Source organism: Emys orbicularis, chromosome 2, assembly GCF_028017835.1.
Source record: "Emys orbicularis isolate rEmyOrb1 chromosome 2, rEmyOrb1.hap1, whole genome shotgun sequence".
Taxonomy (NCBI): Eukaryota; Metazoa; Chordata; order Testudines; family Emydidae; genus Emys; species Emys orbicularis.
This window is the reverse complement of record NC_088684.1, coordinates 279,216,405-279,243,279: the sequence shown is the minus strand read 5'-3', so window position 1 is coordinate 279,243,279 and position 26,875 is coordinate 279,216,405. Positions and strand designations below refer to the sequence as shown.

General features: G+C 43.1%; 1 protein-coding gene across 1 annotated transcript in view; it reads right to left on the bottom strand.

Annotated features, from left to right (window-relative positions):
• Window positions 1-26,875, bottom strand: part of LMBR1 (limb development membrane protein 1) — a 135,644-nt gene that overhangs the window by 99,993 nt on the left and 8,776 nt on the right. The window contains exons 2-3 of the mRNA XM_065400140.1: window positions 12,031-12,103; window positions 8,244-8,283 (exon numbers count right to left, since the gene is read on the bottom strand). Coding sequence (XP_065256212.1) covers window positions 8,244-8,283; window positions 12,031-12,103 — 113 coding nt within the window. The remainder of the gene's footprint in view (window positions 1-8,243; window positions 8,284-12,030; window positions 12,104-26,875) is intronic.

Sequence of the window (26,875 nt, the reverse complement as noted above, 5' to 3'; positions counted from 1 at the left end):
GGCTTTTAACAGAATTATACCCTTTTCAGGAACACGCCGCCAACCAAAAAGTTTATTAAAGTGTAAGTTTGATACTAAAACGGAACTCTATAATAATTTTCTAAACTGCATAACTGAAAATTAAGATATATATTGGACTAAGATGCTTACAAGGAAAGTGTCAATAATGATATTGTTTGACTGTAGAATTATTTTCTACTACCCCCACCCTCTCACAAAGAGTCCATTTCTACAAACCCTTATTCATTCCCACAGTTACTGTTTCAAATTCACTGTAGTGGAAGTATTTGTACAATTTTTATGATTAAGGGTTGTAGGATCAGGCCAGTATGTAGTAAGTGCTTAAAAGATGATTAAATAATTTAGTGCCAAAATTTGTTGTTCCACAAAGTGGTCCTAAATGGAGGTATAGCCATCCAGAATCCTATAGCGTTAGTTTTCTTTAACCAAAATCCTGATGATTACTATATGTGAAGCAGTATCAACATGTGTGTTTGTGAAGTTAAAGTTTAATTAAAAAGATAAAAAGCAGTCACAGCTGATGAACAAGAGAGTTTAAGATCATTAGAATAGAAGGCAGCTTATATTACATGTATACATACAATGAGCAATTCTTATGGCTTCAAATTTAATGAAAGAAGTTAACATTAAAATTTAGCTAGCATAAAAAATATTGTCTTGTACACAGTTACTTCTTACCTTATTAATTTTACAAAAAACAATATCACTTGAAGATTCCAAATCTGAAACTGAGGTACTGCAGGTACAAAACAGACAGCCTGGCTAAAAGATGTACATTTTCTCACAGATGCAATCTAGTTAATCTATGTTGCATGGAGAATTGTAGCGGTGTTGGTCCCAGGATATTATAGAGACAAGGTGGGGGAGGTATTATCTTTTACTAAGCCAACTTCGGTTGGTGAGAAACACAAAAATATATACTTCACCCACCTTGTCTATCTAGTTAATCTGTAATTTATAGAAGGAGTTCCTCATAAACCCATAGTGTAACCCCCTGAAAAGTAAGGGGGCTGGAATAGACCACAGTCAACAAGGCAAAATAAAATAGTCTACGCCTAAAGTCTGCAATTAAGTCTTTTCTCTCCCAGAAAGTCCTTTCACTAATTACCCACAATCTCTCAAAACTAGACAGAGTTTGAAATTCTTAGTTATACTTATTTAATATTTCACATTGTTTCTCAGATATGTTTTTCAGTAATACTTAAGTGATTTTTTTTTTATTCAAAGCTGGTGTCATCCACTACTGGTAGGGGAAGTGTGGTTTCTAAAAAAATGCAGCAGTATCTTCACACTTTCACTGTGAAATAAGCAATATGTCCCTCTCTCGCAGCATGCCTGTACCGCTGCAGAAGTGCCACTGCACAGCAAATAGCACTCTACCACCAGCGTAAGGGAGAGTGTGAGCAATTTCAAAACTGTTTCATAATATCTTCAAGCCCACAACAAATTGCAAAAAAAACTATTTTAAGTTTGTAAAGAAATAGCGTGGAAGTAAAAAAAAATTGTTGGCTGCTCATAGACCATCAGCAACAAAAGATTTTATCTTTTACAAATGTTTTCTATTTAAGAGGAAGGGAACTAAAGTGACACTGACACCTGTTAATCAATTTAAAGAAAAATTCAATAGCAAGAAATGCTAAATTGCAGGAATACATCCTGAACAGCTAAGAACTTAGTTCCTGAAGCCTAACAATGGAAATAAAGCAAAGCCAAACAGCAGAAAGTCACACCTCAGGAACCTTTCCCAAACAGGATTTGATTTTTTATTTGGGGGGGGGGGGGTTTAGTGGCAAAGAGAGCACAGAATCGGGAAGCTAAGACATATGACTCCATACAGTGGCAATCTTCAGAGATAATTGAAGAAATTGATTATAATAAGCCAATAAATCAGAAAAGGGTACAGTGCAAAGTCAAGGGACTTTGTGAACAAGACTTGCTATTTAAGATCTTTTTTGAAAAGTACTTCTTTTAAGGAGATGAACATTTAAATTCATCAATATTATCAAATCCCACAGTGATTATGTAGGTGTGTTTTTGTGAGTGCATTTGTGTGCTTGATGTAACGGTCACAAGTGTTACATATCATGTTTTTAAAATATTGAACAAGACAATCCCTTTGATGCTAATTATTCAGTGAAATGTTTAAGTATAAAGCAGATCATATGAAAGTTTAAATGGACAGTAAAATTAATTTATTTTTAGTTGAAGTTTGGTATGATTATTATCCTGATTTGACTTGCAACGGAGGCCTCATGGGATTTCTCCAAACAGCAGAACAAACAACTGAAAGAGCCACATTTAGTTGTCCTTAAGTGGAAGCAATGGTTAAAAGATATTTGGAAGGGAATAATTTGGGTAATTTTTACTATTAATATATATATTCATAATATATATTTTGGCAGCAACAGAGAAGATTTTGCCTCAAGAAGGAATACGAATAAGTGTTACATGAAAATAGGATAAATGCATAAATAATGTTATGCTTAAATTAAATGTATAAAGCCTTCTCATCCTCAGTCTTGAGTCATTTGTATGGGTGATCTGATCTTTTCTGTAACGCCTACCGAAGAAAGTAGACCACCTATCGACTAGAAGTATTTGAAAAAACTCTGATACCTGGCATCAGACCATAGAAAGGAGGAGTAACTTTGTCTGATGTTTTTGGTTCTTACAGCAGATAGCCCTGGTCTTGACCGGAGCATAATTCTTTCTGGTACCCAAGTGGGTTAAAAAAAAAAAAAAAATCACACTACAGAACACCATTAAAGCCTAACAATGATTAGTTGTCAAAAAAAACTCCCATAATACTTGTCAGATCAGAAAATGAAACCATGAGTCAAATGCTATATCTACAAACACTTGAGCATCCATTTAACATCAAAAACTGAAGGTGAGAATAACCTGTCTACATCTAAACTTTAAATTACTTTGCTATGACAAATGTGGTCTCTTGTTTCAGTTATTTAGACAGCTTATTTAGAACATTCTAAAGTTAATCCTCTGCATTGTCCACAACAAAATAACTACAACTCAGTCCCCAGTAATGCAAGGAGCTCTACCCAACTGATCACCCCTATGGGTACGTCTACACTTACCGGAGGGTCCGGCGGCAGGCAATCGATGTTCTGGGATCGATTTATCGCGTCTGGTTTAGACGCGATAAATCGATCCCGGAAGTGCTCGCCGTCGACGCCGGTACTCCAGCTCGGCGAGAGGAGTACGCGGCATCGACGGGGGAGCCTGCCTGCCGCGTCTGGATCCGCGGTAAGTTCGGACTAAGGTACTTCGAATTCAGCTACGTTATTAACGTAGCTGAATTTGCGTACCTTAGTCCGAAGTGGGGGCTTAGTGGGGACCAGGCCTATGTGTGACTGGAGCCCCAGTGACTTCCCCAGCGCCTGTGAGTGGATCAGTACATCTGCTTGAAGGTGTGTGTGAAAGTGGGCATGCAGTGGCCCTGAAGAAGAGAATAAAACAAGAAACTAAAAAGAAGTACAAGAAAAGGAGGTAAAGAGGTCTTTGGGGAGAAATGGGGAAAGAAAGAAGATAGAACAGGAGACAATATAGGGGGGAAAGGAAAAAATCTATAAAAGGAGGAGGGTGGCAAGAGAAGAAAAAGAAGAAACACCACATTCAAAACATTGAAAGAAGGAAAAGTGGTGTAAAGCCAGACATGGGAAAGAAGGTGTAACAACAACAGAATACAGTAAAGTTACACTTTTAAATTGCAAAGGCATGGTCATTTAGGGGCATCCCAGCTATGCATTTTTCACCTAGGTTAGTGGGTTCAGTCCTTGTGCTATTCATATGTAAGTTGGGGGAAATAGTGTGTGAATGAGCATAGAAGAGGGCAAGAGAGAATGGAGTGCTGCTAACTCTTGTGATTTTACTGCAAATACCACAGTAGTAAATGTTTTTTCCTAAAGCTGCAGCTCCTGGAGTCTTGTTACATGGGAATCTCAGCTTTCATTTATACATAGTTTCTAGCCTTCACAGCTGTAGAGAAAAGCTTGAAAACACGAAACTCTAAAAGACATGAACACCAGAAGGCAAACAAAGAGAATCCTCAATTTGCTATTTTTTAAAAATCTCATGGTATTTAAGCTAATCACATGATTTTTGAATGAATGGGGTTGGCAATATTAGGAATGGGAAGAGAGGGATAAAGTGAATAAGGGAAGAGGGAGAAGGAAGAGAGGGATCCGGACAGAGGAGGAAGGAGAAGGAATAAATGAGGCGGGGGGAATAGTGAATAAAGAGAGGGAAAATAATGAGAACAGTTGGACTTAATTTAGGTGAGAGTCAGAGTTAACTAAGGCCTTGTCTAGACTATTCAGTTTTGTTGACAAAAGCCAGCTTTCGTTGACAAACCAGTGGAGGTGCACACACTGAAATGCTCCTCCTGCCAACATAATAAAATCACCTCATCGAGTAGCATAGAGCTTTTTGCAACGTAGTTAGAGCAACGGAGTGTCAGTGTAGACAATTCACTTGATTACATCCCCCTAATTGGCCTCCAGGTGTCCCACAATGCCCATCACAACCGCAGTTTGAACTCTGCTGCCCAGAAGGTGCACAGGTCGGCGCCCCTCCCCGGGCCCGGGAAGTTTTGAAATTCCTCTTCCTGTTTACTTGGCGTGCACAGTTTACACAGCATCTTCCTAGCTGATCATGCCGGCTTTCTGCAGCAGACGCTCTCCCTTTTAGAGCACACCAGAGCTGTTGGATCTGCTGCGTATATGCGGAGAAGAGGCTGTGCAGTTGCAGCTTTGCACCAGCTGTAGGAATTTCAATACCTACAGGCTGATTGCTAGAGGCATGCATGAAAAGAGGCACGAGAGGGACACACAGAAGTGTCGGGCTAAACCAAGGTGTACCAGAAGGCAAGGGAGGCCAACCGTCGTTCAGGTGTGGTGTCGAAGACATGCTGCTTCTATAAGGAGTTGCACGCCATCCTTGGTGGCGACCCCACCTCCACCACCAAGAGCCCCATGGACAGTTCAGGGGGACTGACAGCAGCATCCAGTGGAGTCAACCCAGACGAGGAAGTGAAGCTGGAGGATGATGTGGAGTACATGGCAGGGTCATCCAGAGGTGCGGCAAATCAGGATCTCTTTTCCACTCCGAAGGGGTCTAGCCAGTCCCAACACTCCAACTCTGGCGCACAGGATGCAGGAAAGGGGAGCTCCAGTAAGTGCTCATTTTGCTTTGATACTGCACAGTGAGAGATTGAGCTCTGATGTACTTTGTTATATGGTACAGGAGGGATAAGGGCCAGAAATTAGCAACAGATCCTGTCCATCTATGCAGTGGGGCCACGGTGGAAAAGTTTGTTAAAGTATACAGAGATGTCCCCAGAATCCTCCATAGTGATCTCTAAGAAACTTTCCTGTTAGGTATTCTGCAATCCTCTGCTGAAGGTTCCTTGGGAGAGCTGCCTTGTTTCTCCCCCAGCTGTAGGAAACTTTGCTGAGCCACCTGACAATTATTTCTGCAGGAACCAGAGCAGCACACAGGCAAGCAGCATACAGAGTCCGACTGAAGCCACATGCATGCAGGAGATGCACCCTTGCATCCTGGGTTACCCTTAGGAGTGAGATACCCTAGCCTGTGGAAAAGGGTACCATATTCAGAATAGGCTCCCTAACTACTTATAGTAACCCTTTTGCAAACCACCCTTTGTCCCTTCTTGCCCAATCCCCCTTGCCCACCCAACTCTCCTCCAAAACTCACCATATTCAGGACTTGTGCTGGCCTGTGTGCTAGACAAAGGATAGTGAGAAAGAGGTGTGTGTAACACTTTTGTGTTTCACGGCTGTGAGCACACTCACAATACTGTCTCTATTCATTGTTTCTTTGGCTTCTGCAGATGTGCCCTTCAGGAACCACTCCTCCACACTGGTAGAGCACCTCTGTCAGATAAGGGGCCGACCCAGGTGGAGTAAGGAGGATATGTTTTGTGAAGTGCTGCAGTCAACAGATGCAGCACACAGCGAAACAAGAGCATGGAGGGAGACAATCAACGAAAGACTCAGGCTGGACAGCCAGGAAAGGACACAGGGGCAGGAGCGGATGATAAAGCTCCTGAACGGCCAGACAGAAATGAATTTCCTCATGAGCCTGCAATCTGAGCACATCCGTGCCCAACTCCCCCTCCAACCACTACAGAACTCCAGTCCATGCCGTCCCCAAACGCTCCCATTGCATTCCTCGCACGTTCCTGGTCCCTCACAGTACCCCATGCACTCCACGCCTAGGGACTGGTTTCCCAACAAAAGCTGTAGTTACACCCAGCTGTGAGGGCCCTCACCGCGAAACTGTTCCTCTTTGCATGTCCCGTTTGACCAAAAGTTTGGGTTTTATCCTGTTATTAAACTTGAGTCTTTGAAATAAAATGAGTCTTTATTTATGACATGCATACATACATCACTCAATGCTAACAATCAAACACAATGGCTATAGGTAGGAATATTTGCCCCTTGCAATTAATGCTCAGAAAGCAAGCACTACAGGAGTAATTCAAGGTGGCAAGTAAGCATTGCCTGGCCAAATGCATCACATAAAGACACATTACTGGGAATCATCATCAAAATGTGCCTTCAAAGCCTCCCTGATTCAAACAGCCTCCTCCTGTGCCCCTCTAATTGCCCTTAGGCTGGCTGCTGATTTTGAGTAGCCAGATACATCAGCCTCAGCAGTCTACCCCTGGGGAAACTTATCCCCCTTTCATTTGCAAATATTAGGTAGAGTACAGCAGACTGCAATGATCACCAGAATATTTTCCTCATCGAGGTCTATCCAGACAAAGAGAGACAGCTCTAGCCATCAATTATTTCCTGCACATTACCAAGAGATACAGTCCTTTGTAGCAGGAGGTGATTATTGGCCCTACACACTTGCATCACCACACACCCCCACAATGGACTTTTGAACTCCAGAGCGATTCATGACTGACCAGTAGCAATCTGGAGTTGCCAGCTTCCACACAGTGATTGCCACTCACTTCCACAGTGAGGGCAGCTCTCATTCTGGTGTCCTTGCGCCGCAGAGCTGGGGCAAGCTCTGCATACTGTTCAAGGAAGGTGACTTTGCGCATCCAAAAGTTCTGCAGCCACTGCTCATCATCCCATACACGCATCACTATGCAATCCCACCACTCAGTGCTTGTTTTTCGAGCCCAGTACCACTGTGGCAAGTTGTTCCGTGAATGCCAGCAGCGATCTTCAATTATTTGTTTCCATGGCAGAAAGCAGGGCAGGCATGTCCCGATTCATTCTGTTTCACAGTTCATGAAATACTGCAGGACCAGCCATGTAGTGTTCATAATACTCATCACCAGAATGATCAGCAGCTCAGGATCCATGCTGTCAGGCAGAGATGGCGAGTGCACAGTTTACAAGAGCTGTTGAAAAACGGTATGAAACGAAGTAGGAAGCCCACGGAATGATGGGATGGAAAGAACTACACCTCTACCCTGATATAACGTGAACCGATATAACACGAATTCGGATATAAAGCGGTAAAGCAGCGCTCCAAGGGAGCGGGGCTGCGCACTCCGGCGGATCAAAGCAAGTTCAATATAATGCGATTTCACCTATAACGCAGTAAGATTTTTTGGCTCCTGAGGACAGCGTTATATCGGGGTAAAGGTGTACATCATGTCCCCATGATGCACCACGACCTGTTTCCAGAACTCCCAGCAGCGGAGGGGGACAGAGCGTGTGAAGTTGCACAGTGGGATAGCTATCCACAATGCAACACTCTCTCTGTCAATGCAAGAGCAATGACTGTGGATGAGCTCAGCCGACAAAGAGCGTTGTGTGGACGTGCTCAACCGATGTTATTAGTGACTTATGATAGTCAACATAACTTACATTGACTTAACTCTGTAGTGTAGACATGGCGTAAAACTAATAAGGAAAGTGAATAAAGAGTTTATGCAAATGGCGAATAAGAGAGTTGTGTTCATAACCTGCCTCAGTCTGCCATTCTGCATGCGTCCATTACGACCTATGTTCTAAACTACAGGTGAAAAACTAAATGGGTGCTCCTAAAAGCAGGGGTTTTCCCCCCCATAAGGCAATGCTCTAAAATAACTGTTAAAAAAAAAACCTAGTGTTTTTCTGCACATGTGCAGTAAACACTATGCAGAAAATTTTGCCTATTTACACTTTACATTATTGCAAATTTAATTGTATCAAGGAACTAAGAAATGTACATACGAAATTCTGTTGACAATGGCATCTTCATCCTCCTGCTCATCTGAAAAATAATTTATAGCAGATTTAGTTTATACAGCTACCTATATATAAAGGAAAGATGAAAATAAGTTACTACAATAGAAAAACTATAGGTCAGATCAAAAAATTTGTATTACTAAATCCAAAACCATTATTTTTGTATTCTGTAGTAGACATCCATTTTGTAAATTAATGTTACCCACTTCCATTAGTTTTCTTGAAAGAATATTTTTCTTAATAAAAATTAATGCTGCTTTCCCTCTACCTTTACACTGCCTTTGCTGGTTTCTTAATCTCTTCAATCAAGACAATTAAAGAGCATTATTTTGCTCAGGACTAAGGGTATGTCTACACTGTGAAGTTGTCGACAAAACTTTTGTCTTTCACGGGTACTTAAAAAAGCCCCCCCGCGAAGGACAAAAGTTTTGCAGACCCAAGTGGCAGTGTGAACACGGCTTTGTCGGCAGGAGCACTCTCCTGCCGACAAAGCTAACGCCGCTCGTGTGGCTGGAAGTATTTAGTCGGCAAAAGTGCCGACAAAGAGCGTTTATACACACTGACTTGTCGCTAAAAGCTGCATGGTATAGACAAGCCCAAAGGGTTACCTCTTTGATGGCCTCTAAGATTAGATTAGTGCATTTGGAGGATAGTCGTGGCAGGAAATTCCTTTCTACATCACTACTCTTCCTTAAAATTACAAACAGCCTTCAAACAAGTTGAGGGGAAAATGGGTTTGAATACATCATAAGAATACAGGCTAAAGATATACAAGAAACACCCAGTACTGGAAGAATAGTTGTGAATTTTATATGCAGTGAAAAACAGTACACACATATACAACAAAGAAAAATACATCAGAACAATAGTAATAACCTGTCCTTGACAACCAGAAGTGATACCATCACCTCTCACCTAGTCTTAATTCCTCCATGAGCCTCTGCGTTTCTCTTCTGGCATTTTAGGGAATTTTCCTTCTCTTATGCCTTAGGTATTCCTCCTATTTATGAAGGGCTACCACCCAGGTTGGAATCTTTACTTCTTTCTTGTTCTCCTCTATAACCTTATGGACAGCCACAGCCAGAGCCCCCTTTTTATGATGTGGCCTCCAGAACTGAAATTCCACTTTCAAGTCAGTTTTTTTCCTATCCCCTTCAAGTTTTCCATGTTGCCCATCCTGTATTGTCAGTTATTTTCAAGGCAAAAGAATGCACAAAACCGGTCCACAGCAGACCTGAATACATTTCCAAATTTGGATGTGTCTAGTAACAGGCTTGCTTCACACTCCTACAAAAGAATTCCATGCAAGTAGCAGGTATAGCCTCTATGCTCTTGCCAGGGCAATCATTACATTAGGACCTGGTCTCCCAAAATTAAACATAAACAGTTATTTATGCTTAAAAGAAAGCCATGGCCCAATCCTCAACAGCTTGTGGTAGAAGTGGCAAGCAAGTTAATAAAGGAAAAAACTGAGTTCTTCTGTCTGAGATGAAACTATTACAATTATCAAACAGCTCATTGGTACCACTGTGAAATCATGACTGGAGTTTCCAATTCTGATTGCTTATTCAGGCAACTTTAATTTTCTATAAATGTATATCTTCCTATGGAATTAATATAAAAATAATTCAGCTTGTGGACATTTGGTAGGTTCTTTTGATTGTTATAGGAAAGTGTTTTGAGTTAAAGAGTCCTTTGTGTAATGGCAGAAATGCTAACGTTGACTTCTACTTGCATGTAAATTAATAAACAATTAAGTATTTAGAACTGTATAGCATATTCTTAAATTTCAACCAAAAATCTGACATAAAACAACGGTCAGCAAACTGTTTCCTATGCAGCATCTCTTAAATGAAAGGATTTTTGAAAAGGACACATGAAGGAAAAATTTGCAGGAAGTTGTAGGGATCTATTTTATGCTTTTGCAGCACATGGAATAGTCATTTGTTTGCTCAGCTACATGAATCCAGTCAGTGTGTTGTTACTGTCCTTAAAAGCGGTATAGCAAGTACACAGACACAATCAACTCAGAGGAGCACTAGATAGTGGTCTCTGGCTGACTAAATTAGGCAGAAAAGAGGGCAAGCCTATCAGCTTTTTTGTGCTTTCACAACACCCACTTGAGAGAGATACAGTAGCTTGTAAAAACAGTAAAGGAAAGAAATTACTACACTGTAAAGACTTGAAACTGAAAGATCTACAGGGATCCAAGTGAAGAGATTCAGCCAGAGTGGAAGCCATCTTCCAATACTCAAGCTGCCCTTTGGCCAGGCCTGGTATCCATGATGCGAAGTGCTGCAGTCACAGACTAGTAAACCCTTCTTCTGAATGAATCCTAACAAGAAAATTCAGGGCTGTAGAGCAGTGCTAAGCAATTGGCCATGTTTGCCCTCTTGCCCTGGCTACCTAAACTGTTAAGAGAGGCGTGCATGTAGCTGGCACCATCCTGAGGGATACAGTTTTCTCAACTGCTTTTGAGATAGGGGAAGTAGTGAATAGGATGTTTCAACCTCATGAGCTGCTCCCTCCATCCTGAGCCCTGTCGTGTCCCCGATCCCGCTCTGTGGAGATGGGGTACAGGAGCAGGGGGAGGGGGACACCCTGACATCAGCACCCCTCTTCAAGGAATCTACAGACTTGTATCCTGTAAGACAATGGCTTCAGCAGTTAGGATGAGGCTTGAGACCTATGAACTTTGGCATAGATAAATTTAGGTAAGCCATAAGCTTTGGGGAACTGGAAGTAGAATGTAAGGGGGAATTCTGTCCATAATGACATCAGCCAACCACAGAAACATGAACATCAGTTTCTGGAAGGTTTTGGATGGAACATCCGACCGCAAGAGTATCATAGCAATGAACTGATGTATAAGATAATGGGGTGAAATCATAAATACACTAACCTATAGAAGAAGGACACCTTAACATTGGTAAGGGGAGGAAATACAAATAAGGAAGAGGGGAGAAAGCCCTACTGAATAGGCATTAGACATGATAACATCAGCGTAACATATTATAAAAGTGGCATCCCAGAGCAGTAGGAGAGGGAGAGATGTAGCCCTTGGGAGAGGCCAGAATGATGGCCACTGGTGAAGATGAGGAAGGTGACAATGATGAGGAAGATAATGATTAACATTTTAGGTTGTTCTGCAAGGGATGGTGAGAGTATGGATGTTCAGATGTACTTTTGTATTATCTCTATCTACTTCACTGAGTTAGAATGTGTGTGACTTTGCTAAATGTATTAATAAATTATTTGTTTGTAAATATAGAAGAGTTCCTATAGTTTGAGTGTTGCACCTGTGCACATCGGGGTTCCTAACTATATAATAATTTTAATAATATGGGGCCTGATCTTGGGACAAGAACCTATTTGGCCTTAAAGTGATAACTGGGGATTTTTATTCATAATCTATAGATCAGGCTACATGTGAAAATGCAGTTGAGCATCTTAAAGTTCAAAATTTGGTGTTAGGAACCCAAGCTGGGGGCTGCTTGTAGGCTTCCAATTCAGATTCATAAGAACTCAGGTGAGAAGAAAGCAGAAGGGAGCTGAAGGCAGGAGGAGAAGGGAGTAGGTGACAGCTTTGAACTATCCCTTCTCTCCGCTCCCAAATTTGGTCAAGTGACATTTAAAAATAATATATTTGGTCAGCGAGGTGACAAGACTGGGCATCACTGCTCTACAGCAATGCTCTTTGGGAAAAAAGTTATACCCACTCATTTTTTAAATGGAAATAAACATCAAAATTTGAATATTTAAAACTACTTACCTGCTTTCCTTTTGTATCTTGTGATTACGAAATAGGAAACTATGTAGAGAACAGCAAATAGGAGAAAACAGATCTGAAAAAAAGAAGTTTCATTTAATTAGGTTAATGAAAAGTCTGGATTATATTATGCATTTATCAGCTCCCCAAAACTGAAATTAAATTCTGATCCAACAGAAAGTAAGTGCTATACTTAAGATTTCTCCAGGTGGTTTAGAGCTCAATTAATAAATGCAACTCAGTTTACTTTGTTGATTATATCAATTTGCTACATTTTTCAATAAATGCTAATTAAACTCCAAATAAATTCAAATGCTGGGGTCAAATTTTAAAGGGTTAGTACATCAACTCATTTCCAAAAATCCAACTTTAATGCATGAAACTATTGCAGGTGAAGAAGTCTGATGTCTTTCTATTCCTCAGAAGGTATCAGTCAGCATCACAAAGCCTCCAGAGAATTTGAAAAAGTTCATCAAGATCACTGGTCCCATGCACCAGAAAAGCCCATGATCAATTTAGCAGAATGCTGTAAATCCGGATTACATTTCACTGGCAGAACTGTATTGGGAAGCTTATATGAGATCTCTGCACACAAAGCTTGATCCTACTCATTGGTTATCCTCATCACCTTCATGAGCAACCAAATTAACCCAGAATTGGACAAACAAAATCTGAGTTCCTGCCGCTGTTCCAAAAATGGAAGTCAATTTTGAAAGTTAAGCATTATTTGTAGAGCACAAATGTTAAAACACACTTTTGCTAAAAAAAATGTAATATAATAATCATATATGGAGATATACCTATCTCATAGAACTGGAAGGGACCCTGAAAGGTCATCAAGTCCAGCCCCCTGCCTTCACTAGCAGAACCAAGTACTGATTTTGCCCCAGATCCCTAAGTGGCCCCCTCAAGGATTGAACTCACAACCCAGGGTTTAGCAGGCCAATGCTCAAATCGCTGAGCTATCCCTCCCCCAATGTAGTACTCCTATGTTCTATAAATGTTACTTATTGTGTTCTTTGTATCGGTTTGCCTGTGAAAATAAAAAATATAAATGCAAAATGATATTTAAACTTAACTGCTTAATGTACTTTGTCAGTTAGTGCAATACTGTTCTTCATATGTACTGACATATTATAATAGCTCCTTAAACCAACTGGCAATGTGTATTAAAAGTGAGTTTGAAAGTGTCATGAAAGTGAGTTTGAAGATCCATAAACTTCAAGGCACACTATCCCTTCAGACATTCTAGGGCTGTTACTATTTCTTTTTGTGAATATGTATTAATAAACACCTAGCTAAATCATAGCAGAGACAGTTATCCAAATGAATATTAAAAGAAATATGCTATTAAATGTAAATTGACTCATACAAAGCCCACTTTGCTCCCTAACCCATAAAATAGTTTTTGAAATGGATCTACCTGTGTCTATGATATTTAATATTAGCACAAGGAATCCGTCATGCTTAGAGCTGAGCTTTAACCTGCACCATTCACCGACTGAGGTCTGGGAAACAAGTCTGTCCTGCAAAGACAGACAAATGCTAAACTGCTTCTACAGATAATCAGTTTAACACTTGCTGCCTTTAAGAGTACTATCATCTTAAATCTAGAATGAAGAAAGCTATTAGAGATGGGAGAACAAAAAAGGGCACAGAAATCATGTTGGGATGAAATTTAAGTTATTTGACCTAATCCAGTTCAGAAGGGAAAGGAGGACAACTGCTTTATCAGAAAGGATGCACAATCAAATAATAAAATCATGACAGGAAATATTAATAAAAATGTAACAGAAAGAGAAACTCATCCTATGTCTGGTTACAGACCCTTCATAGGAGAAATGGGCTACTAGGAATTTATACCAGGTTCACCACTGTGGGATCTAGGTGCCTGTAACTTTTCTATAGACCTCTCATTCCTTTTTAATTGCTTGTATGTCCTCTGTGACCCCGAGTGACCATCACAAGGACAGCCCTGGGGGCTAAAAGTATTAACTTCCCACAGTATTTAGCAGGCACAATCAACTGCTTGTAAGGTTTCCCAGAACTTCTATTTTTCTTATATAGGAACTTCCCTATACAATCTTTCCTCCTAAAAAGAAAAAACAAACAAAAAAAACCACAGCCACAACTTTCCCTGTTTCCCCTAACCAGGATTTCCCTGAGAATGCATTTCCCCTTATGCTTTCTAGGGTTGGGTCTGCTCTTTATTCTATTGCAAATGCTTGCCTGCTGCTACCGCTGATGGCTGCCCCAACCACTGGGATTGGCTCCTCCCTTCTTAATTCCTGGAGGCCCACTACCTTCCTCCACTAAACCAGGGCTGGGCATAACCCTTCCCCTTCAGCTGTTCCTCTGTCTTCACAACTCCCTTATGGGACCACAGAGTAATAGTCCTTTTTGCTGCAAGTTAATATATTAACTACTTTGGACATAGTCAATAAATCATTACCCACAAGCACTCCTGCTGGAATGAAATCCAACACAGCCACTTTTAAGATGCCTTTTAGATCTTCCCACTCCAAGGGAACTTTAGCCAAGGCACAATGCGGTTTTAAATTTTCCAAGTGCCAGTAGTTCAACACTTCCCCTAGTGAGCATGTCAGATTTCCTTACCATGCCTTCTCAGACCAGAGAAATGTGGGCTACAGCATCTCTCCAACCTTAGTATTCCTTGTCGTTCACCATGGCAATTTTTAATAAATTCCGTATCAACCTTCAATGGATCAAAATTCATCAGGATCTCTCCAGACATCTTGGGAGAGGGGAGTTCTGCATTTGTGACAGCCACATTAACCTGAACTGCACAGGGTGTAGGCTTACTTTCCCTTTGCTTAGGGCAATTGTCCCTCAGGTGTTCAGTGGAGTTACATATGTATCACCTTCTTGAACAGTCCTCCAATGAAGGGGGTCTATGAATGTAATTACCATGAGAGGGTCAGCTGTGGTAAGGTGAGAGCCTGGGCTCCCATTTGCCCTACCTTTTCCCAGAAAAGGGAAAGCTTTTGTGCTGAAGACCTGAAGAAGAGCTCCGTGGAGCTCGAAAGCTTGTCTTTTTCACCAACAGAAGTTGGTCCAATAAAAGATATTACCTCACCAACCTTGTTTCTCTCAATTTTTTCACTAGTCCTTTATCTGCAATAATTTAAAGGTACAAAAAAAAAATCAAACCACTTTGCTCAGTTCAAAAGTTTGACGATTTAAAATTAAAAAAAACTTCTCACCCTCAAGGGAAATTTAAACAAAGCTCTAACTGGAAACCAAAAAAAGTAATACTGCCCTTGTATTATGACAGTGTTCATAAAAGCCCAATATAACTAACAAATTCAAAAATTACTCCAATATTAATTCAACAATTAGAATATTTATTCTTTTCAATTAAAATATTTGATTTAAATATAATCAAGGTATATGGAATGTTAAACTGGTATAAAAAGAGGAAGGAGGACACTTCAGTCTCTTAACACTATAAGGTATCAACAGATGGGCCCCAAAGTTGCACAGATCTGTGCAGGCAGACCTTTATTCCCATGGGAGTAAGTATGATTCAACATGAACGTAAGGGTCCACGGCAAGGAGTTTATTGCAGGATCAGAGCCAGGGCCACCCCTAGCCATCTGGTTGCCCTACGCAGCCCCCCTGCGGGGGGAGGGGTCTGTGTGGGGTCCCAGGCCTCCCCCCCCCCCAAGGTCTGGGAGGCAGGAGCTGGGGGGGGGCACTTTTGGGGGTTCTGCAGGCCCAGAGTGGCCCGGGGGATTAGCGGGGGGCCAGGAGCAGCCCGCTCCGCTTCCCTCGCCCCGGCCCCAACTGAGTCGCTCGGGGGAAGGGATCCCCCACCCCACACTCACCAGCAGCGGCGGAAGCAGAGCAGCCCGGCCCCAGCCCTGCACTACTCCACCAGCTCCCAGCCGCAGCGCTCCGCTTCCCGCCGCAGGTGAGCGCGGGAGGTATCTTTCCCCAACCTCCCCGCACTTACTGGGAGCTGGCGGAGTGGAGCGGGCTGGGGCCACGTGGCTCCACTTCCTGCCACTGCCGGTGAGCGCTAGGTCGCTGGGGGAAGAGGTGGAATGGGGGTGGGGCAGGGGTGGAACAGGGGGAAGGGTAAGAGGCAGGGCAGAGGAAGTTGTCCAGGGCCTCAAACCCCCTAGGGACAGTCCTGCCCCTTGCAGTGGGCGCAGCCCGTGGGGGGGCCGGCCGAAGGGATAGGGCTGGTCCTGCCATGTATGCAGCATGCAGCTGCCTAGGGCACCATGAAATTTGGGGCAATTTGGTGCCCCAAGCAGCTGCGTATGCCTAAGGACGGCCCTGATCAGAGCCTTAGTTGTCAACATACCTCTTTACTCCCCAAGTGCCATGCCAAGACTTTTAGGAATTTTCAGAAGCCAGGGCAGGGCACAACATGCTCACAAGGTTTCATTACTGTAGACTTTTCCTACTCTCATATGCAGTTTCCCTTCCCTCCCTACCCCCCCCCCACACACACACACCCCAACCAATAGCTAAAAGTAGGAAAAAGATGGAGAATATTAATGGCCAGTATAAAATAAATATCACTTGTCTGCAAGATGACCACCACTAATTGGAAACTCAAAACTATATATTATACGGCTTAATCATGTTTGTAAAACAGCAATTCTCAAATGAAAGATGCTATACAGTACTTCTAATCTATATTCCCTCTCCCCCATATTTTATTCCTACTGATATGCTATTTACATTTTGAATATTTAAATTGCTGTGTTGAGCAAAATGACTATAGTTTTCAAACAGTGAGGGTCATTTTAAACAATTTGCCAAGGGAAGTCACTGACACATCACTACAACTGCTCACCTGAACACTGTCAGATTACACAGATAACGAAGGTAAATGGAAGTCAACAAAAAATAGATAAAAAGGGAGAGATTGGAATAGAGGACAAACACAGATGAGTAAAGCAGCCTAGAACAAAAGCCATACTCTCTCCCAAAGAAAGCAGCAGCAGCAGCATGTTACAGTGCAATGCAGGAAACTAAAGCTCAAAAAGAACCTGAAGAACTACGAAGAAAGGAAACACTTTTCCAAAAATACTGACTTCTTAATAGTCTTCCTAGTATACAAGTTTCCTTTTAGTGGTTTACACATATATACTCTCATATCCAGATGTTACTACAAGAATTCCTGTTAGTGGGACAGTAAGAAAAGGAAAGACTGAACACAGATTGAAGAACACTTCTACTGTAGCCACTTGGAATAGAAAATTGCAGCTATTATATAGAATACACAAGTGTCTTTCCTTTTAAGTAAGAAAAATAGCAATGAGAGAAGTGAGGCAAAAGTTAGTCTACATGACAGTACTGTGTAGTGTAGAATGTTTCAGAGAGTTAGTGGTACTCTCTGAATGTATTAAATACAAAAGAGGTTAGCATCGATAGTACAAGTCCTACCACACCCCACTCCAGAAAAGGAGCGGTGAATATCGGTCCTCCAGGTCTGCGTAGAAAGATTGCAGGGAAGCAGCCAATCAGAGCATAGCAGTCTCAGTTAAAAGTAGCTGCAGGGGCGAGCAGATCAGTTACTGGCTGGGACCACAGGAGTAAGGGTGCTCCTGGCTGGAACTCAATAGAGAACCAGAAGATGGGTTCTGGTGGCATTGGCATTCGATGAGGAAGAAGACGAGTTGAGAACTTCAGTCCCGAGGTTAGGCTGAAGAAGAAGGGGCTACATGAGAAGCAGCCCAGGATTAGCAGCAGCAACTATTAAACGCAACAACATGTGGCTGCTGTTTGTAGGATCCCTATGTTGGGACCTGGAGTAGTGGGCAGACCAGAGTCCCCCCTACTGGCAGAGTGCTCAAAGCCCCGAGAAGGGGACAAGTTTTGGGCTGGAATGTAAAGGGCTATGGGACAGAGCTGAAAATCCTGCAGAGTGCCCACCATTTGGTGGACTTTGTTACCCTGACAAGGGAACTGGACTTGGAAGAGTGATCTAGCTGGAGAGCTGGGGCAATCAGAACCAATAAGGCAAAGAGTCTCCAGGGAGAAAGCCCTGGGGACACTGCTCTATACCAGAGCAGGCTTGGACTTAAAGCTAGCCCAGAAGGGTCTAAGAACCAAGCTCAGAGACAGGACTAAAGACATTAACAAGGACAAGGGGACAGGCCCTGTTGGACTTTTTACCCCGGAAGAAGTTTGTTAGCGTATATTGACTGTGTGACTTGGCCAGAGGGCTGAGCCACTGAAGACCGATGTGATAAGGTTAACAGCCAACAAGGGTTCGCACCCAACTGACAAGCCGTGTTCATGAGAGGTCAGTGGTCCCATCACAGTATCCTTACTTAGATTACTGAGGAATATTAATTCAGCTTTTCATCATACCACATCCACCCTAACAGCTGACCAATCCTCTCTAAGTGGCTGATTCCCATTTCTCCCAGCTCCATGACCTTCCTGTAAGCCCAAGAAAATACCTCCACCTGTTCCATCAGTCTCCCTTCAGGTTCCCTCTTCGGCCCCTGAGGACATATATTGGATTGACCCATTTTCTCTTGTCAGTTCCTAGGTTCTGAACAGGTACTTGAGAAGCTAGAAGCATAGAAGTGTTCACTAGGAACGGTTTCCAGCACCAGAGACATAGGGAAAGCCAGGATTCCAGGCAGAAGTCCATACTTGCTCTACCTCCCAGCTGCTGGAAACACTGCTCAATCCTGGACTAGTGCCCTTGACAGTTCCTATTAGGCCTCCAGAACCCATCAGAAGACGGGTTTCAGGAGTCATCCACTGCAAAACTAAACAATTGCTTGAGTTTTAAACTTGCCTGTAGCAGTGCCTTACTTCAGTCTATTGATAGAGCTCAAGACCACTGAATCTGAGGCATCTCATTTTCAAAATGAAGTTATTTAGTAGCCATACAAAATGTAAATAAAGTTAATATAAAAACCCCATTTTTGTTTCCTTATTTCTTCCCTCAATTTCTCCATTCTCTCCCCCACCCTGTATTTCTCCTTCATTCTTTAAAAATTGATACTCTTGTCCCCAAAAACCCTTTTTATGAGCATGGTAGTACTCCAAGTATCAGTCCATTCCCTTTGTACATAAGTTTTCCCAAGCTGCTGATATATTCTGTACAAAATATTAGGACTGTACAAAATGTCTTTAGTCCTGGAATAAAACCACATCCCTATTTGACAGCATTTCATACCATAAGTTAATTTCCTTAAAATGCACAAACCAGCATTTTTATAATGTTTTTATGGATTAAATAAAACTTTCTGATAAACTTTTTCTTAGCCAAACATGTTATGCATTTAAAACTAAATTTATTAAACAAAGAAAGTATCCCTAACAGTGAATTGAATTGATTGTTTCTGGTCCCTACATCCTTCAAGATCTTAGAATAGTAGATCTCATCCTTTCACACCTCGCTTTATTCATAGATTGGAGGAAGGAAAACAAGTGTTTCTGTTTTATCAACTGAAATGAAGAAGATAGGCTCTTCTGCAGGTGCAGAAAGACTGCTGCCACCAAAAGCACTTCAACACACTCTGGGTCCAAGCACTTAACCAGTCACTTCCACCAATCACTAGTAGCTTGACTTTCTTTAAAATTTTGCAGCATAACACATACTGCTTAAATTTTTTTTGTATTTTATTTGTTATTTTAATAACTATTATAAGTTAAGACCTTAACATAGATTATCCATTTCAAATAGGTTTTTTTTAAGTCAAATAGTTTTCAAAACGGATTATTTTGAACTGAAATTATTGGCAGTGAATGTCTGTCCATTACAGTTTACCTCCTACTCTCTAGCTTGTTTGCAGGAAAACAGTCACCTCCATGCAGGGGCTGTGGAGGGCCATTTAAAGTCAGGAGGGGCCATGGCTCACCCCCTCCCAGGAGCCCCAACCCTTGAGAAAGCCCCTGCCTCCTACACCCAATTCCTGACTCCCTACCCTTCCCTGCTGGCAAGCCTTGAGTCCGTCCACCCTGTTTTCCAGTCTCCTGTGCAGAGAGGAGCAGAAGCCTCCGCCACTGCAGTTTTGGCATGTTAAGGGCCCAGCACACATTGTGGGACCTGGGTGCCACACCAGCAGTGCTCCCAGCCATTAGACCTGTGCATCATAGGTACAGGATTGCTGTGTGGCCACCAGCACGCCACAGCTCACAGTTGCTATTTGCCAGAGGTTTTTTTCACTTATAAAAATGAAAACAATGGCACATTGCAACCGAGAAGGCAGTAAAAAAAACAAACAGCCAGGTAGCAATCCTAACTGCTTAAAAGTGGTCAGGACACTGCCCAGGTGGGCCTCCTAGGTTCTGCAGCCTGTGCCTACATGGAAAAAGCACAACCATCCACAATAAGCTGAAACTGCCCCAAGTTTTCAGGGACTAAACATCTCTCCCTAATTACTTATCCAAGACCAGTACTTAGAGAAGTTTAGAAATTGCAGATGTATTCGTACTGGTCAAAAATGCAGGCAATCATAAAATGTGGGTGGCACTTTAAATGTAAATATTTGTTACTAAAAGTTACATTTGTAAAATTTCACAATAATTCCACAAAACTTAAAGTTTATATTCATACCTCTATTGTGGCTTCCCCTCTCTCTGCAAAACTGTTCCCAAAGCCCCATGCTGCAGCCATTTCTATGTTCCAGAAGCATTACAAGAATGAATTAAGTAGCAGCTCCTCGTGAATGTGGAAACAAGAATTGCTCATGTTGTCAAAAGCAACATAGGACTCAGACACCCCTTCAAATTTGCAGGGAGAGGGAGGACAGCTGAGGTAGATAAGTTTAATGGAATTCAAGAGTTTTTACAAATTTTAACATTCAGTAACACACACTGAAGTATTTTGTAAAAAGTTTTTTGATGACCATGTTTGAAAACATCATTCTAATTACCATCTTGCTTCCTTTTGTCTCTGCCTGCCACGAAAATTCCATTATGGTTTTAAACAAGAATACCACCAGGGAGAGAAGCGGGGCAGTTGTCCTGCACCTGATCTTTGGAGAGCTGGAGTAGGTAGGAGAAGCAGTGCCCTATCAGCAGGCCTATGGTGCTTCACTGCAATCTCTCATTCTACAACTACCAACTTCTGCTGCCCGTAGAGCGCAAATGCCAGGAGAAAACATCGCACAGCATAATTCATACAGCAGAAGTATCCTGAGCATCTGACCATCCTGAGACACAGTAATCTAGTGAGGAGGGGGGAAAAAAGAGATGCCAAAGAAAGGGAGGCATGAAGAGTAAAAACACTGAATTTTCTGATCATAATGGCACTTGTTATCAAAATTTAATCATACTTCTGTTGTAGCCAAAAATAAATGCTGCATACTGCTGGGAATCCCTACATTTGGAGAGGGGTTGTGTGTGTGTGTGTGTGTGTGTGTGTGTGTGTGTGTGTGTGTGTGTGTGTGTGTGTGTGTGTGTGTGTGTGTGTGTCTCTTTCTACCATCTTTGACAGAAAAATATTCCATTAAGATGGAGGGAGGTAAAAAAATAGCAAAATGAATGTTCTTCACGCCAATTAACTAGCCCCTGCTGTATACTCATTGCCATAAGGCACTTTTGAACTAACTTTTTCAAGTGCTTCAAGTGCCTCTTTCCAAAGACCCCCCGTCTTTCATATGAACACTCAATACTAAAATATAGCCCAATACTGTTTCAAAGTTTGCCTCAACTTGCATAAAGCTATAACAATTATCACAGCTTTTGTTTAAACTTACTCTGACAACTGATTATTCACACATAATACACTTTATGGAACTTACTAGTTTCCACAAAATGTTAAATTAGCACCAGTGTTGCTATTCGGTTTCTGGCCATTACTTCTATGGCTACAAAATCATCTTCTTCCACAGGTTTTTCCCTGCAAAATACACATGAACCATTGTTTTTATGTTGCCAAGAAAACTTCAGGTATAAGAATGAGTTAAGCCATTAAAAATTCAAAATCTATTTTGCTTTTCTAAATTGAAGAATTCCACATGGAATTACAAAGGAATTTTGATTAAAATAAACACTGTAAAGAAATGGAACTTCATAGCTAATCAGGAATGTCACCTTGCATGTCCTTGGAATACTGTGTCACAATTCTAACCACAACATTCAGGGAGACTCCCATGATCTGCCAAGCGTCACAGAAAAAAGGATTCTTACAAAAAAATCTTGGGGATCAAAGAGTATTTGCTTAGAAAGTAAATGCTAAGAAAATCAAAGAGGCTAAAATAGCTCACAGCACCAAGCTAACAGTTCTGACTTAGAATGAACAGTGAACAGCACCAGAGGAAACTGGAACAATAAATTTTGTTGTATAAACTAATCTACTAGGATGGAAAAAAAACGTAATTGTTCGGACAAGCCAGAAACTCAGCAGGAACTTGATCAAATTTTACAAAGCTGTGTATAATCACACCATGTTCTATTCCCTTAAGTAAGGACAGGAAATAGCACAGATTTCAGCAATAAGCATACTAAACTAACCATTAGTATCAAACTAGAGTGGAGCACTGCCTAACCTGCACAATCCACTACAATACTTCAAACAACATCTACGTGAAGAAGAAATTACAGACTCACCCATATCTCGCAGATGAGCGAGAGCATTTTTTTCAAAAAGACATCCAATGTTTATTTAAGGGTAAAATCCAGGCCCCATTGAAGTCAACAAAATACATATTGACTTTAACAGATTTCACTCTTGGCTTCTAAACTTCCTGTTTACTGAATCATGTTAGTCATGTCTCAGCCTTTCCCTTTAAAAAGTGCTGTACCTGTGTTGTAAGACCACATTAGTTAGGGCAGGGGTTCTCACAACAAAAATTTTGGTGGCCTCAAAGTGCAGCCACCAACTCTTGCTGGTGGCTGCACTGACACTTTTTTCCTAAAATATGTAATTAACTTTAGGAAAAATAAATATGCACATGTACACATCCAAATCGTAAATTAGGGCTTTTTTTTTTTGCAGGCTAAGTAATAAAATTAATGCTTTGAAAAGTGATATTTGTATACTTGTTAATATCACTTTTCACAGTACACTTAGTAGTTACATGGGAGGCTGTGAAAAGTGGTAAGTGATATTAACAAACATACACATATCACTTTTCACAGCCTCCCAACTAGCTAGTGAGTCTGCTGTGAAAAAGTGATAATTGCATGTTTGTGAATATCACTTTTCTCAGCAAGCCTCAGGACAAATTAAGCCCTAGATAGGGAGGTTGGAGAGGGAGGCAGCAGGTGCCAGGAGCAATACTTGGATGGATATGGGGCCAGGGGAGGCAGTGGGGGACCCGGAGTGATGTTGGGGATGAATGCGAGGCCAGGAAGGCAGCGGGAGCCAGGCGGGGTAGTGAGCCCTACCACAGCATGGCCAGCACTAGAAGTCGGCACCCTTTGCGGCCAGAGCCCAGAGCAGGAGCTACACGGCTGGAGCTGCATGGCCAGAGCTGGGGAATGGAGCTTGCTGCTGCATGGCCAGAGCTGTGGGTTGCTGCCCAGGGCCAGTGCCCAGTGCCACACGGCCAGAGCCAGGAGCTGAGTGCCGAAGGCAGGGGTCAGCGCCTGGCACTCGCTGCTGCATGGCCAGGGGTCAGCATCCAGGGTCGGCTCCCACCACCACACGGCTGGAGCCCAGGACCAGAGCCGAGGGTCGGCACCTGCTGCAGTGCGGCTGGGGATCAGCGCCAGGGGCCGGGGCTGTTTCGCCAAAGCCAGGGGTCAGAGCCCCAAACCCCATGACTGGAGCAGCGCTGCCAGAGCTGGGGCACAGCACCCACTGCTGCACAGCCGGAGCCAGGGTTCAGCACCAAAGCCATGCAGAGGTGGTGCAAGGCGGAACATCCAGGAGCAACAGGGAGGGAGGCGGAAATGGCTGGTGCTTTGTCACCCCCCCCGGTCCCCATCACTGCACGAAGGCTGTCGTGGCCACATTAAAAGCCCCTGGTGGCCGCATCTGAGAAATGCTGAACTAGGGAATAGTTTAGACTGCTCCAACAGCTTTTCTGGACAACAGGTCACCATGCCAGAACAGCAAATTAATCTGCATTACAGTCATCAAAGAGTCATGGTGAAAAGAGTCAGCTTTGTACAGAAGGCCACTTCCTGGTTGCTGGTTTCCAGCAGCCAAAAGGAACAGAGCTTGCAGCGCTCCAGAGGCAATTCTGGCAATTATAGGCCAGTAAGCCTAACTTCAGTACCAGTCAAATTGATTGAAACTATACTGAACAAGTACCACACAACAACTGGCATCCTTGATGACAGTCTGAGAGAGAGATCAAGAAATGGGTGTAGACCAGTGGTTCTCAAACTGGGGGTCACGAGGTTATTACATGAGGGGTCGCAAGCTGTCAGCCTCTACCCCAAACCCCGCTTTCCCTCCAGCATTTATAATGGTGTTAAATAGATTTACAAGTGTTTTTAATTTATAAGGGGGGTCGCACTCAGAGGCTTGCTACGTGAAAGGGGTCACCAGTACAAAAGTTTGAGAATCACTGGTGTAGACTCTACTACTCAATCACCAGAGAAGCGATCCCTCTAAGACAAAATAGTATGTTGATAGCATAGAAAGGTTTGCATTATTATTCCCTATTCACTAAATAAATTATTTTATTATCTCCATGTGGTCAATGCAACAACTTTCACAAACATGAGATGACCAAGAGCTGGCATGACATATCTCTGGGACTTACCGGGGGGGAGGGGGGGGAGAGACGCACACCATTCATTACAAAGGGTTGAGAGCCTTTCATCTGGCATTTGAAATGATTTGAAGTCCACAAGCCTAGCAAGGGTTGTGGTTCGATGGCTCCCGCGACGGAGAGGTCAAAAAGACAGGATAGGCCAGATCCCATGAGATTTCCAGCCCCCACAGGAATTCTGGGGTAGGCTTGAGGTCTTGTGGGATATGGCTCAAGATTTGGAGCCATTATAAGAGCCCAGTGCACAAGGCCACTTCCCGTTTGCTGGTTTCCAGCAGCCAAATAGGAACAAAGCATGCAGTGCACATGGATCATAGGCAGCAGTCTGGCAATGATCAAACTCTGGTTGACTGTGCAGGGCACATGGTTGGCCAGCTGCAGGGCTGGGACCAAGACACAGTAGGGCAGCAGGACGGGCTAACAGACCCATTGCAGACGCCAGATGCAGGAGGATGTGTGTTGCCTATCCTGGAGCAGGAGGCAAACAGAAAGGTCAGGAAGGGGAAAGAAAAAAACATGATGTCAGGAAGGGAACCACATACTAAGTATCCAGGAATAGGGCAATTCATGGAGGTGATGCAGTCCATTTTGGATCAGACTGAAGCTCAGGAAAACAGTCAGGCACAGCATGGGACACCCCGGTTCCTGCAGTAGAGTGAGTTCACAAACAGGCAAGACCATCTGGGAGAGCAGGCAGCAGGCCATGGTTGTTTAGCCCTGCCCCCCAATGCATGTGTTTGGGGTTTAGCACACTCCCAACTCCTGCTGTCTCAGACACACAGTTCTGGTGGGAGCAACAGGGTGGGCTCCGGGTGGCTTCAGAGTCAGGCCTGCAGGGGCACACAAGTGGGACATGAACAGAGGGGAGGTCACAAAACATGCCCCATGGCTGCCAGGGCTTTGGAGCTGTGCTCCGGCTCCACTCCAGCTCCAGGCAAAAACCTGCAGCTCCACTACTCCGGAGCTGCTCCGCGCTCCAGCTCCGGGCTCCGCTCCAAAGCCCGGATTTTGACTGCAGGTACAGGGGGACCACAATGCCCAGAGCCCCCAGTGGACAACCCTCCAGCCACCAGTTCCTCAGATGGTAGCCTTACAGATTCCAGTATCACAGCTGCTGGCCCCATAGCCTTTAATGCAGCAATCCAGGAGGTCCACTAATGTGGGTTTGAATGCGGTCTCGTATGCAGCTGCTTCAGATCAGTTGGGGGCCCATCCTTCAGTTAACACAGGAGAAGATATGGCGAGCAGATTACATGGACGTATTCTCCCTGCAGTTCAGGGAGAGCCTATATTGGAGGAAAGGGATAAAGTGGAGAGGAGAGAAAAAGATAGTATAAGGCGCCCAAAGATAGAGATGAATTGGGACAACAAGCTTATAGCCTAAATCACCTACATGGGAATGATGGGATAGCTATAACCAGCAATGCATAGGCCCATGCTGAAGTATCTAGATATTTTATGCAGGCTGTATAATACTTTTTGAGGCACCTCAAAGTTCTGGTAGGATGAGCAATTTAGAATGAGGGAACCCTGAACCACTTCTTGTGCTGCAATGAAACCAATCAGGAACTATAGCTGTAGTGCCCGGCTTGGGGGTGCCTGTTACAGGCCCTTACATCAATAGTGGCTATATACTGGTAAAGTCAGGGTGTGAAAAGGGGGGACAGGGCGAGGCTCAAGGCACCCACACCTGGCCAGCCCAGGCTTTCATGCTGGGCGTACACTGAGACAGGGAAGTGTTTTCATGCATCCTGTAGGTTTAGGCATGAATGCAGGCATTGTGGAGGCACGCACGAATATTCAAGCTGCCCATGTTTTAAGCACACCTTCCCCAGAGGATGGGGGGAGCAACCCAAGACAGCACAGAGCAGGGGCAGGGCCAGAATGGCTGAAAAAGGCGATATCTCCAATTAACTTGGGTCTTTTAGCCACCTTTTAAGGGATTATTCCAAGGAAGAGGATTCTATATATTTGTGGGAGGGTTTTGTTCACGATCCCATAAAAGGGGAGAGGGTGCACAAAATGGCAAATAACCTCACATCTGTTAAAGGGACAAGATTCAAAAGTAGGTTGGTTTGGGCAGAGTCTGTCCAGCAAATGCTGTTGCCTGATCTCCATATCTCCCCTATGGGCCTTGTCCCTAAAAGTTCCTGGTGAGTATCACCTCATTCACC